Raw genomic sequence first — 15,204 nt, 5'->3', positions numbered from 1 at the left:
TCAGACAACTGTACATTTGTGGCTACTGTGGCTTAATTATAAACACTATCGTTAACTCATATTTACCCTAGTAAAAACATGGTACATTTTAGTACGATCGTCACTTCCCAATGCAAACACACCCAATAAAATGGCCCAACCCCTGTCACTTGATTGACAGGTTTCCGTGTAGACGTAGGAAATTCAAATGCAAAAGGTATTGCGATTCCATTTGAGTTTTGGCAGTTTACATGCACAGAGAGTGAAAGGGCAAATGTGGTAATTAATATTGCTATTTAAATATGACAGGCTCAATGCTCGTAAGATATGGGAAACACAATTGCAAACGGACTTTGCATTTCCATTTTAAATTTGGCAGACACTGTGCGTTCACTTAATCGAAAATGAAAATGGTAATGCGCAATTTGCATTTGCGTTTGGATTGTCACATTTTATGCATCCACAAATTGAAAACGCAATTGCAAATACAGTTTGCAATGCCTTTTGAATAAAGTCCGCAATATCATTCCATAATAAATATAGGCATGTAAAGACATGTATATATTTCCATATATATATATATATATATATATATATATATATACTCACCTAAAGGATTATTAGGAACACCATACTAATACTGTGTTTGACCCCCTTTCACCTTCAGAACTGCCTTAATTCTACGTGGCATTGATTCAACAAGGTGCTGAAATCATTCTTCAGAAATGTTGGCCTATATTGATAGGATAGCATCTTGCAGTTGATGGAGATTTGTGGGATGCACATCCAGGGCACGAAGCTCCCGTTCCACCACATCCCAAAGATGCTCTATTGGGTTGAGATCTGGTGACTGTGGGGGCCATTTTAGTACAGTCAACTCATTGTCATCATGTTCCAGAAACCAAATTATCTTGACCAGGACCACACCCCTAAATGCATTGAAGCAACTGCCATGTGATTGGTTGATTAGATAATTGCATGAATGAGAAACTGAACAGGTGTTCCTAATAATCCTTTAGGTATTAGAGTATATATAGGCTATACTGTATGAGTATGGAGCCAAAAGAGTCTCAATAAAGATAAATGCACACACTACATTCCCATATGCACACATAGGATTCGTATGCACACACATAATTCATAAATACACACACAGGATACACAAATGCGCACAAAATTCACAAATGCACACACAAAATTTAAAAAGCACAGAAGATTCACAAATGCATACAAAATTCAGAAATGCACACAAAATTCAGAAATACACACACAATTCAGAAATGCAAACAACATTTACAAATGCGCTCAAGATTCACAAATGCACAGGACAAGATTCAGAAATGTATTTCTAATGCACACACACATATATCTTGATTTACAAACTGCTTGCGGTCTGTGAACTTCACTGCATTTGTGTGTGAATTTTGAGACTCTCCTGACTTGGCTTGACACAGAAATGCCTTTTTTTAAACAGGGAATGATCTGCAACCAATCAGATATCTCCCTTGTTTTAGCCAATCACAAGAATGCACCCCACGTGGGGGATTGTTTACTTATAAGCCAATCAGAAAACGACTCACTTTCCTCAGCAAACAACTCACTTTCCTCAGCGAACAACTCACTTTCCTCACGCAGCGAACGACTCACTTTCCTCACGCAGTGAACGATTCACTTTCCTCATGCAGCGAACGACTCACTTTCCTCAGCAAACAACTCACTTTCCTCAGCGAACAACTCACTTTCCTCACGCAGCGAACGACTCACTTTCCTCACGCAGTGAACGATTCACTTTCCTCATGCAGCGAACGACTCACTTTCCTCAGCGAACGACTCACTTACCTCACGCAGCCGGCGACCCACTTTGCGCAGCAGGAGACTCACTTTCCGCAGCCGGAGAGTCACTTTCCTCTCGAAGCGAACGACTCACTTTCCTCACGCAGCGAACGATTCACTTTCCTCATGCAGCGAACGACTCACTTTCCTCAGCGAACGACTCACTTACCTCACGCAGCCGGCGACCCACTTTGCAGGAGACTCACTTTCCGCAGCCGGAGAGTCACTTTCCTCTCGAAGCGAACGACTCTCTTTCCTCACGCAGCGAACGATTCACTTTCCTCACGAGTCATGCAGCGAACGACTCACTTTCCTCTCGCAGCGAACGACTCACTTTCCTCACGCAGCGAACGATTCACTTTCCTCACGAGTCATGCAGCGAACGACTCACTTTCCTCTCGCAGCGAACGACTCACTTTCCTCTCGCAGCGAACGACTCACTTTCCTCTCGAAGCGAACGACTCACTTTCCTCACGCAGCGAACGATTCACTTTCCTCACGAGTCATGCAGCGAACGACTCACTTTCCTCTCGCAGCGAACGACTCATTTCCCTCACGCAGCGAACGATTCATTTTCCTCACGAGTCACGCAGCGAACAACTCACTTTCCTAAGCGAACGACTCACTTTCCTCACGCAGCAGGAGATCCATTTTTCGCAGTCGGAGTGTCACTTTCCTCTCGCAGTGGACCACTGACTCTCTCTTCATGTAGGGACCGAGTATTATAATTAAAGTGACTTCTATATTGCATCCAAAATAATATTTAGATATATCTAAATATTCAAGAAGGTGTAATTTTTTTTTTTACTTTCATTAAAAATATTTCAATAAAATGAAATATTTGCCTATTGCAAATTTATGAATGCATGGTTAACTTTTTTTCTGCAGTCACTGGGCTATATGTATTGAGACATTTTTTAATTTATATTTTGTAAAAAATAAACCTGAATTGTAATCTAAACATCTGTATTTTCATACAATTTCATAAATAAGTAGGCTATAATATGCCGCACCACAGGCATATGTGCTGTGTGAACCGTTCATGTGATTGGCTTATAAGTAAACAATCCCCCAAGTGGAGTGCGTTCTTGTGATTGGCTAAAAGAAGGGAGATATCTGATTGGTTGCAGATCATTCCCTGTTTAAAAAAAGGCATTTGTGTGTCAAGCCAAGTCTGGGGAGTCTCAAAATTCACACACAAATGCAGTGAAGTTCACAGACCGCAAGCAGTTTGTAAATCAAGATATATGTGTGTGTGCATCAGAAATACATTTCTGAATCTTGTCCTGTGCATTTGTGAATCTTGAGTGCATTTGTAAATGTTGTTTGCATTTCTGAATTGTGTGTGTATTTCTGAATTTTGTGTGCATTTCTGAATTTTGTATGCATTTGTGAATCTTCTGTGCTTTTTAAATTTTGTGTGTGCATTTGTACATTTTGTGCGCATTTGTGTATCCTGTGTGTGTATTTATGAATTATGTGTGTGCATGTATGAATCTTGTGTGTGCATATGTGAATGTAGTGTGTGCATTTATCTTTATTGAGACTCTTTTGGCTCCATATATGAGTGTGTATTTATATATACATAATAAATATACACAGTACACACATATGTTATGCATACAAAAACATTTTTTAATAATCGCGAACAATCATTTGACAGCACTAGCACTCTGTCCAAATATGTCCAAATAAGTAGGAATAGAATTAAAAATCAGATACCACAGACACTGCATCACCGACAATCAACTTTGAAATGACACTATTTAAAGCTGTTTGTGAATGTTGATTGTGTAGCTTCTCTCTATATACAAATAATGACGACACACTTCTTATTCATTTATCAATAGTTAGGCTTACTCTGTATTTTTATTCAAGCAGAGTTAGCACACCTAAAGCTGTAGAGGTGTCTCTCCGCATAATGACGTCACAGAGGGCGTCTCCACGGTAACGCGCCACGAGGAGGCTGCCTTTCATCCCTGAGGAGCACGCGCGCGCGTGCGTGTGTGGATCAGGTCACGTGGTCTCAAAAGATGGCGACTTCGGTGCGGGGATGTGAGGAGTGAGATCAGTGAGATCAGTGAATCAGAGCTCAGAGCAGCCTCCGGTCCCGGGTCACCTCGCGTCCCAGCGCACGAGGCTCTTCTCCTGCAGAGCATACGGCTGTTTGTCACAGGATCACACTCGCTGCTCATGGAGTAGCTGTGGATGTCAGGAGATAAGGAGTGTGTTGTTCAAAGCTTTGTGCGTCTGGATCACTGACTGCGATGGCCCTCCTTGTGTTTGGTGAGTCCATCTCAATACACAGCTTTTATTAGGAGTTTAGATGACAACAGATCGCTGTGTGTGAAGGCAAAACATAGAGAGATGCAATGATCAGTCAAAGTGAACAGTGTTTCTATGTTAACGCGTGTGCACAGCCGCACACCTAAGAGCAGCTTCACAAAGAGCTGATGTGTTCAGAATAACTTCAGCATGACTTCATCCTGCGGTTTGTTTGTGTGCTCTGACGTTATGACGGACGAGCAGCTGCTTCTTCTCTTGTCTGTCCTCATCTTCAGTGTTTGCTTTGCTGAAGAGCTCGTTATAATACTGCAGCGCAGACTGTCCTTCATGGCAACAGGTACATCATTATTAAAGACGAAAATGATCATCTGTTGCTGCAAGAACGTTAATACACTCCCGAAGTTAGTTAAAAATGATCAGAAACGTGATGAAACGCATTTAAATGAACAATTACACTTTTAAATTTAAGCTTAAACCTGAATAAAATCAAACTTCTGGTCTTAAGGGCCAATTCTTTTCAATTAAGATGTATACATCTGAAAGCTGAATAAAAACGTTTTCCACTGATGTGTGGTTTGTTTGAGATGCAACTATTTGAATGGGAAGTCGTGGCCTAATGGTTAGAGAGTCGGACTCCCAATCGAAAGGTTGTGAGTTCGAGTCTCGGGCCGGCAGGAATTGTGGGTGGGGGGAGTGCATGTACAGTTCTCTCTCCACCTTCAATACCACGACTTAGATACCCTTGAGCAAGGCACCGAACCCCCAACTGCTCCCCGGGCGCCGCAGCATAAATGGCTGCCCACTGCTCCGGGTGTGTGCTCACAGTGTGTGTGTGTGTTCACTGCTCTGTGTGTGTGCATTTCGGATGGGTTAAATGCAGAGCACGAATTCTGAGTATGGGTCACCATACTTGGCTGAATGTCACTTCACTTTCAAATATGGAATCTGAGGTTGCAAAAAAATCTAAATATTAAGAAAATCAGATTTAAAGTTGTCCAAATGAAGTTCTAAGCAATGCATATTATTAATCAAAAATTAAGTTTTCATATATTTATGGTAGGAAATGTAAAAAATATATTCATGGAACATGATGTTCACTTAATTTCTTAATGATTTTTGGCGATCATTTTAAACCCATACACAGTGTATTTTTGGCTATGGCTACAAATATACCCCAGAGACTCAAGGGTAACAGATGAGCATGTGACCCTTGTCACATGCTGGATTGTTGAAGTCTGAGCTGGATTGTTGAAGTCATGGAGAAGAAATGTGTTCTCTTATCTCTGGATGAGGAAGCGGCGCTGCTCTATTAATACATAGTGCTGAATCATACACAGATAATCAGGAGTAAGTGACAGATCTGTTTTTATGGTGTTAAACACTTCTTCATCACAGCCAGACTCACACTGCTCTTCTCAGATGCCTTGAATGAATTCGGATGCTTCACACTTGGGTGTACCTTCTGTGGGGAACACAATAGAAGGGTTGTTGTTTTTTCTATTTTGGATGTTTCTGTGAAAGGAAGAGGAAGCAGTCCGAGGCCCTTTCCTCCGAGAGAGTGAGAGTGAGTTAGGAGCGCAGTATTGCCCCTCTCTCTCTCTCTCTCTCTCTCCCTCTCCCTCTCCCTCGGTCTCTCTCTCTCTCTCACTCTCCTGTGCTCTATTGTTCATCAAGAGCTTCCAGCATTCATCTATAATGAGCTCTCTGAAGAACCAGCAACATCTTGCTGTACGTTTAACATTCTGCTTCCAACAAATTCATTCAGAACCACCTCTGAAATGTGTCGGACTCCTGTGCAAAATAATATATTTTCATATATTGCATATTTTGTTTTTATTTTTGGTTAAATTTGGTTATTAATATAATGCGTAGCATATCATATAGTCCTTCCTTTTTTAGTATAGTTATTTTAACAAATGTTTCTGCGTTTCATGTTTGGCATTACAAAAAATGAATCTCGCTAGGGGTCATATAGCATAATAATATAATAAATTACTCTCTAAATAAGCAACCTCGCTACATTTTCACTACAGTTTCCTAAATTAATAAAATAAAAATGAACAAAAGGTTATATATATAGATATATATAAATATAAATATTTGGACAGGATATAAACTTCAATCGTGTTTCTGAATGGGTTTGCAGGAAGAAAATGTTGTTTGTTCAGAGTGTGCATTATGTTATTGTTCAGAAGTGTGAAGTAACTTTTTACATCATATATATATATATATTAGGGCTGTAGCTATCGAATATTTTAGTAATCGAGTATTCTACCAAAAAATTCCATCGATTAATCGAGTAATCAGATAAAATGTGCTTTTGATTAAGTGCATATTAATTATGCAAGAGAAAATAAGACTCCTGGGTCTCTTAAAATGAACAACTAAGTTTCCTTTTTTAGAAAAAAAATATTTTTATTTTTTAAATGCATAGAATGCAATGCATACATCAAAAATAAACTTTTAATTATTACCCATTGTTTCTCTGTCTGTACTTGTACTGTGAACAATGACAATAAAGTTGACAGATGAATTAAGTGCATTTAAGTGCCATTCAGATGGGGTTTTAAATAAAGCATTTACTGAGATGCACATTAAACACATAAAACATTAATTTAATTTATCTTTTAATTATTGACAATTAAGCAAAAAACTTTTTGGTAAACAAAGGGGATTTACTATTAAAAATAAAACATGTAAGAAATGTTGTGTGATTTAAACCTTAAAAAAAAATAATGTTTGATTTTATTTTTTTTTTAGTAATAGGCTATGTACATTCTGCTGAACAATAGTAATACATCTCTGGCAAATACTTGATTTAAACTAAACCAGACTTTTATTTTGACGGGTTGACGTACCTTTACAGTTCTGTGTATGTGATGTGATGCTAGTTTTACTCAAATCAAACGGTCAAATGCTCATGAAGTGACTGTCGAGCAGTTCTGCAGATGTTGTTCATGTGTTCACGTCCTTATTTAGAGAGACAGCAGACGCTGAAATCACCAGAGCGTCACGCGTGCTTCTGTGTGTGTTAATAAAGGAAGACGCGCTTCTGCTCCATTCATTAACAGAGACACGCAGAACATGCAGGATTCATATTAAATAGACTGTTCCGGCTTAATATTTACAGATATTAGTCCATATCGTGATTTGATGTAAGTGCAATGACCTACTTTTGATTAATTCATTCAAAATTTGGCGAATTCCGTGCCATTCCGCGTTAAACTGTAAATTCCGTTTTTATGACTGGATTCCGCGATTCCCTCCGCGTTTTCTGCATCGCGGGAATCATAGGGCCCTAGTTGTGGTATGCCAGCTATATCTTGCAATGGACACACGCCACGACGTTCTCTTTACGTTTGCACGCGCCCTCAAATCAGAACACTGCTGACTCCTTGCAGTATGCAATTTCGGACGCAGCGCTTGTGTCTCCTTCCGCTTTGTGGGTGACGTAAACGCCTTGTGTCACATTAAAAAACCATTGCGAAAGAACCTGATGTGAGATTTAAAATAAATTAAAAGAGGCTTCAAGGCAGAGGAATTTGCCTCGATCATTTTTTGTAATCGAGCTACTCGAGTTACTCAAGGAATCGTTTCAGCCCTTATATATAGATAGATAGATATATATTATATATTTTTTTTTGAAGGCATCTCTTTTGCTCACAAAGGCTGCATTTACTTGATTAAAATACAGTAAAACTAATGTACAATATAATTTATTTGTGTTGGCAAAGCTGAATTTTGTCATCATGTCACATGATCCTCCAGGAATCATTCATGATGATTTAATGATGAAAATTCAGCAGAAATGAAATATATCTTAAAATATATAAAAACAGAAAACCCTTATTTTAAAATGTAATATTATTACTATTTTTACTGTATTTTTTCATAATAAAATGTTTGATAAATGTTTCATTTAGATCATCTGTGACTTGCCTTGTAAATCAAAAGGAATAGAATAGCAATAATTGGGATAGTAATCCAAAAAAGTTAAAACTAAAACAAATAAAAATAAAATAGAGCTCTTTAACGAAAAGGCTTCCAGCCGATGGCCCATGCTGTTCATGCAGATGTTTACTCAGGCTTACATGACGTTCAAATAATGAAGAAATGCGGTCAAGGTCAAGCTGCTGAAATGTTAATGTTATTGTCTAGGCACTGTCAGGGAACAGGGTATTTATAAAATACACGAGTCGTTTTCATGCATTTTTATTTCTTCTTATTTCTCTTAGATAACGATGAGTACAGACCGCCTGTGTGGAAATCCTACTGTAAGTCTACTTCTCATTACAGCAACATATAAAAGTATTTATTGTAACGACTAGTGTGCAGAAACATTTCACATGTGAACATCCATCCAGAGAAGTAAATGATTGGGTCAGGACTTTATCAGGATCGGTTTTTTTCACTTAACCACATATTAACAGTAAAAAGAAGCCATATATAATATAGAAATATGGATTATGATTGCAACTATGTAATTGTAAAATAGTTGCATACCACAGTTATGTATGTAAGATGGAATATGTTCTGGTCCTGAGATGTTGGTGGTGTTTTGTTGTAATAGTGTACCAGCTCCAGCAGGAGGCGCCACATCCACGCAGAGTCACCTGTGTGTCTGAGGTGAGTGAGTGAGACAGCCTTTACCATCATCACATATAGCTTCAGTAGGCTCTTCAAAACAATAAACAGGTTTTAACAAATGTATGCATTACATTTTTTAGCTTTACATATGTCTCTAAAAAGACAAACCATGACTTAAGAATTTGAATTCTGTTTTCTGAGCCTCCAAGCGACCCCTGAAGCAAAAAAAACTACAAAATGCATGACTATGAACAGTAACCTGCAGGCTCAGTACTATGTCACGATTGGCTCCTCTAATCAGAATGCTTGGCTTGACCATGTCCTGTGCTATTTCGTTCAGTAATAACCCTCAGTTCGTATAGTTTGTTGATTGATTGGTTTATTTTTATGCATGGTAAATGTTTTAATTTCGGCCAGGATGAAATGTAGGTCACCCATCTTCACTGAATTACAAATGCATCTCTTAATTGCATGATGGTCTAGACCTGCAGTAACCTCCAGAGGCAAGATGCGATCTAAAGAGCGGAGGAGCCGAATCTGCTCCATTAGTCCGGCTGATATCAGTGGCAGTAATTAAGGAGCCAGAGAAGAGAGATGGTGCTTTTGAATTATTCATCTGTATCATGATAATCTTGTGTTTGTGGAGCATACTGCCTGCGGCCCAGCGCAAACATTTTGACTCATGCCCTTCCCCTTTCACCATCTGCAGGTGTTTTATCACGATAGATAAACATTTATTATGAAATTTGATGCTCACTATTAGCTGCTGTCTGGTAGATTATTTGACCATGATATCAGGGATTTATAATATGTTGGTGATCATATCGGTAGTGATGATATTAGTCAGAATTAAAAAGATCATTCGCCCAAAGATGAAAATTATCTGTTAGTTTAGTCACCCCCAGGCCATCCACGATGACTTTTTATATTTAGTTGATCAGTAAAGAAGATTTTAGCTGAAACCATTGTCCTTGGTGATTCATAAAATGCAAGACAACACGTTTCTGACAGAAAAAAAAAAAGATTGATATATTGTTGAGGTCTTAAGAAGAGAAATGATTGCTTTGTGCAAGAAACATCATTTACAGCATTACCTGTAATCCAAGGAAACCGCATGGCTCGCTAAAAATCATCTTTACTGTTAGGCTTGTACTGGAAGCAGAGAATAATCCATTCAGTGCTGTGCTTTTACATGCAGCTCACAAAAACATGACCAAAACATGGCTCTAAATCTGTCAGTGTGGCCGTGCTTCAAATATTTTGATGTTGTGGTTGATGATAAAGAACATGTTTCTGCAAGTAAGCGTCCGCTGGCGTGACTCTCTAAAGACGCAGACGGCGGCGTCTGTGGAGGGAGCTTTAATAAGATGTTGATCTGCTGATGGTGGGACGGGGTCTCCTGCTGTTAGCACAATTCAGCAGGTATTTTAGCCCCAGACGTGGGCCCCCGCCCCAGACGACTGACGGCGTATTAATTAACGGTGGATTAACATTAAACAGATGCACGCTGCTCTTCATGTTTATCTCAAGGGCTTCTTAAGGATTCGTTCTGGAGCGTTTCTTGCTCTGGGCTGCTGGACACTTATGTGCTCCTGTAAAGCGCATCGCCCCGCTGCAGGGTGGAGGGTTATTGTGGCAAGAGGTTTAACCCTCTCTAATCCCCTTCAAAAGGCCCCGCTATTTTTTTTTTTTTAAGCATTCAGAGCATGCAAATCAGTGACCAGAGTCCTCAAACACACACACACACACACAATCTGCACACAACTCACTGGACACTTCACTCAAGCCTCTGGGTGTACTTGATGACAAATAGTGCTTTTGCTTCAGGACTAGTGATGTCAATTTTCGTCGTTTAAATTAACGATCGATTAATTGATTAATTGTAAAAAATGCATCTATTGCAGCAGTCACTGGTTTGACAGGATGTGCAAAACCCACTCAAAAAAATGCTTTCTCATCTGAATTAAAGGGGGTTTAGTTTGAATAAAATGCTATTAGCAGGATTATAAAATAAATAAATGGTTATGATCATTTGATAAAATGAAGAGATCATTTTTAGCCGGCGTGGGATTGGCTAGATTTGGAGGTTATTCCTCATGTCTCATTCTGCATAAATCTAAATGTTTCCATATTCACAGTGTATTTGAATGTTAAACTATTATTTATAATAGTAATATAATATTGATAATGAACAGACTGCGTTGTAAGTTTGAATTGCTAGAATATGTGGGATGTGTGTACATGAGGCGCCAGCACGATTGAACAGCTGAGATATTAAAATAAATAAAACTTTTTGGACTAAGATATAATCCGCAAAAGTGTTTACTTGTGCACTCACAATAAAAACCAGAAGATTTGTAAAATCTTCTAAAATAAACTGTAATTTTTATTTTAAGCCTATTACTATGCATTTTCTTTAAAGCATCCCATTTTTCATCAATTCCTTAACGCGTCCCATTTTTTCATGAATTTAGAATTCGTTCAATTTATTAATTTGTTCCTGCAATTCAGTTAAATCATGGGTTATTTAAGGAACAAAATTAATGAAACATGAACAGTTCCATGTTGAAGATCTTTGTGTCGTTTCTATTTTAATGTACATCAAAGTTTAAATCACATTAAAGGTTCATTCGTACATTATAAATGAATGATGCTTTTATATACCGTCACCATCACTCACAGCCGCTCGCACGTGTTCTGTGCATGAGCCGCTTGCAGCCCAACAGTAAATCGGTTAACCTAACGGGTGGGTGGGTGGGTGTGTGTGTGTGTGTGTGTGTGTGTGTGTGTGTGTGTGTGTGTGTGTGTGTGTGTGTGTGCGAATTGTGTTGCTTCATGAGCTCAGTGTGTCTTCTCTCTGCTGTTCTGTGTTCCTGTAGAGTCCTACAGAGATTTTTGTTCATTATGATTGAAGCCATGACCAGTCTGTCTTACAGACCACTGCTACACACACACACACCTGAAATGATAGAAGTTAGATTTGATATGAGTGGGGTTTCTTCAGATTTTTCAAGAGTGTGTATTTATGTGTGAAGTCACTCCCTGTGTGTGAGAGCCTAATGCAGTTCTCTCTTCGAGGAGCTTCATCTCTGTTTGAGGAGGACCTCGATGTGTGTAAACCTAGATATTCAGTCAAGACAATTATGGTGGATGATTTTGGACCATATTTTCTTGGGTATGAAATGCACACTAACCATTATTAAAACAATAAACTTAAAGGGTTAATCCATTATTATTTTTTTTTCTTTTGTCATTAATTATTAATGTCGTTCTAAACCTTTAAGAACTTCGTTCATCTTCAGAACACAGTAGAGCCACATGATTCTGGATAAACTAAGAATCACGATTCTTAGTCCCTCCAGCGTGTCCTAGGTCTTCCCCGGGGCTTCCTCCTGGTGAGACGTGCCTGGAACACCTCCCTGGGAAGGCATCCAGGAGGCATCCGAAATAGATGCCTGAGCCACCTCAGCTGGCTCCTCTCGATGTGGAGGAGCAACGGCTCTACTCTGAGCTCCTCCCAAGTGACCGAGCTTCTCACCCTATCTCTAAGGGAGCGCCCAGCCACCCGACGGAGAAAGCTCATTTCGGCCGCCTGTATCCGGGATCTTGTCCTTTCGGTCATGACCCACAGCTCATGACCATAGGTGAGAGTAGGAACGTAGATTGACCGGTAAATCGAGAGCTTCATCCCAGCCGCTTCACACTCATCTGCAAACCGTCCCAGTGCACGCTGAAGGTCCTGGTCTGAGGAGGCCAACACGACAACATCATCTGAAGGGAAGTCGTGGCCTAATGGTTATAGAGTCGGACTCCCAATTGAAAGGTTGTGAGTTCGAGTCCCGGGCCGGCAGGAATTGTGGGTGGGGGGAGTGCATGTACAGTTCTCTCTCCACCTTCAATACCACGACTTAGGTGCCCTTGAGCAAGGCATCGAACCCCCAACTGCTCCCCGGGCGCCGCAGCATAAATGGCTGCCCACTGCTCCGGGTGTGTTTTCACAGTCGAATGCCTTCTCCAAATCCACAAAACACATGTGGACTGGTTGGGCAAACTCCCATGAACCCTCCAGCACCCTGGAAAGGGTATAGAGCTGGTCCAGTGTTCCACGACCGGGACGAAAACCACTATCGGCCGAATTCTCCACTCCAGTACCCTGGCATATACTTTCCCGGGGAGGCTGAGAAGTGTGATCCCCCCTATAGTTGGAACACACTCTCCGGTCCCCCTTCTTGAAAAGAGGGACCACCACCCCGGTCTGCCAGTCCAGAGGTACTGTCCCCAACCGCCATGCGATGTTGCAGAGGCGTGTCAGCCAAGACAGCCCCACAACATCCAGAGACTTGAGGTACTCAGGGCGGATCTCATCCACCCCCGGTGCCTTGCCACCGAGGAGCTTTTTAACTACCTCGATGACTTAAGCCCGGGTGATGGACGAGTCCTCCTCCGAGTCCCCAGCCACTGCTTCCTCAACAGAACACAAGTCAGTGGGATTGAGGAGATCCTCGAAGTATTCCTTCCACCGCCCGACGATATCCCGAGTTGAGGTCAACAGGTGCCCATCTCCACTGTAAACAGTGTTGGTAGGGCACTGCTTTCCCCTCCTGAGGCGTCGAACAGTTTGCCAGAATCTCTTCGAGGCCAAACAATAGTCTTTATCCATGGCCTCACCGAACTCCTCCCAGGCCCGATTTTTTTGCCTCCACGACTACCCGGGCTGCAGTCCGCTTGGCCTGCCGGTACCTGTCAGCTGCCTCCGGAGTCCCACAAGCCATCTAGGCCGGTGTCCACCACCGGGTTCGGGGATTGCCGAATGAGCCAAACGTTCCCAACAGACCCTCACAGTACGTTTGGGTCTACTGAGTCTGTCCAGCTTCCTCCCCTGCCATCGGATCCAGCCCACCACCAGGTGGTGCTCAGTTGACAGCTCCGCCCCTCTCTTCACCCGAGTGTCCAAGACAAATGGCCGAAGGTCTGATGACACGACCACAAAGTCGATCATCGACCTCCGGCCTAGGGTGTCCTGGTGCCACGTGCACTGGTGGACACCCTTATGCTTGAACATGGTGTTCGTTATTGACAAACCGTGGTTAGCACAGAAATCCAATAACAGAACACCGCTCGAGTTCAGGTCAGGGGGCCATTCCTCCCAATCACGCCCCTCCAGGTGTCACTGTCACTGCCCACGTGAGTGTTGAAGTCCCCCAGTAGAACGACTTTCCAGCACCCCTCCCAGAGACTCCAAGAGGGCGGGGTAGTCCGCACTGCCGTTCGGCCCGTAGGCACAAATGACAGTGAGAGACCTATCCCCGACTCGAAGTCGCAGGGAAGCGACCCTCTCGTTCACCGGGGTGAACTGCAACACATGGCGGCTGAGCTGGGGGGCTATAAGCAAACCCACTCCAGCCCTCCGCCTATCACCATGGGCAACTCCAGAGTGGTAGAGAGTCCAGCCTCTCTCAAGAAGTGTGGTTCCAGAGCCCAAGCTCTGCGTGGAGGTGAGCCCGACTATCTCTAGTCGGTACCTCACGACCTCCCGCACAAGCTCAGGCTCCTTCCCCGCCAACGAGGTGACATTCCACGTCCCTAAAGCCAGATTCCGTGTCCAGAGATCGGGTCGTCGGGGGTCTCACCTGGCTCCAGGGTGGGGCCCCGGCTGCGCCATGCCGGGCAACGTCTCGGTCCATGTGTATGTTAACATAAGGGGTTTGTGAACTGTTCTTAGTCTGGCCCGTCACCAAGGACCTGTTTGCCTTGGGAGACCCTACCAGGAGCATATAGCCCCAAACAACATAGCTCCCAGGATCATTCGGGTACTCAAACCTCTCCACCACGATAAGGTGACAGTTCAAGGAGAGGAACTGTAAATGTACTTCTTTAAAAAAAAAAAAAAGTGTGTTTAGAATAACAAGAAGTGATGAATTGTGCACATTAAGATTAATTCTATTAAACAGAATATCATGTTTTTCCTGATTTCCAAAATAGAGGAGAACAAATGTAAGAATTACGTTTATAAATGAAGTGAAAAATTGGGTGAAAATGTATGAAACAATTGGCTAATTTTTCCAGTGTCACCTGCTCATTGCTGATATTAGCGTTTAAGGATGCTGATAGAGAAACCCAGACAGAAATCAGACGCTCTCATCATTCATACAGCAGATACACACACACACACGGGCCTTGTGACTGTTAAACTCAGGCTTTCAGTGATTGATTAGCTCTACAGTGTTGCTGATTCCCATCATTGGCTGGTTTTATTAGCTGTCGGTCATTTCACCTGCAACCCGCACACATGTGCGCTTCACACACACATTAACACACAACCTTGCTTTACAAAACACGTTCAGCCTTTCTTCTCATCAGGAAACAGTGTTATTCCATCCCACATCCCATCTACCCAGAAACACTCATTCACTCACTGACTGACACGTCTCATTGGCTGCTGTTGAGTTTCATTACGTTTTAAAGCTGCATCGGTTCGATTAATATTCTTCAGCTGCTTTGTTTCTTGTTTTTGTAGCT

General features: G+C 41.7%; 1 protein-coding gene across 1 annotated transcript in view; it reads left to right on the top strand.

The window, feature by feature from the left end:
• Positions 1 to 3,809: 3,809 nt before the first annotated feature.
• LOC132094870 (N-chimaerin) overlaps positions 3,810 to 15,204 on the top strand; it is a 51,847-nt gene continuing 40,452 nt past the window's right edge. The window contains exons 1-3 of the mRNA XM_059499507.1: positions 3,810 to 4,098; positions 8,334 to 8,372; positions 8,669 to 8,724. Of these exons, the coding sequence (XP_059355490.1) occupies positions 4,080 to 4,098; positions 8,334 to 8,372; positions 8,669 to 8,724 (114 nt within the window). The 5' untranslated portion in view covers positions 3,810 to 4,079. The remainder of the gene's footprint in view (positions 4,099 to 8,333; positions 8,373 to 8,668; positions 8,725 to 15,204) is intronic.

The sequence above is a fragment of the Carassius carassius genome, chromosome 19 (assembly GCF_963082965.1).
Source record: "Carassius carassius chromosome 19, fCarCar2.1, whole genome shotgun sequence".
NCBI classification, from domain to species: Eukaryota; Metazoa; Chordata; class Actinopteri; order Cypriniformes; family Cyprinidae; genus Carassius; species Carassius carassius.
Note: the sequence above shows the minus strand (reverse complement) of the source record. Positions and strands in the feature narration are given on the sequence as shown.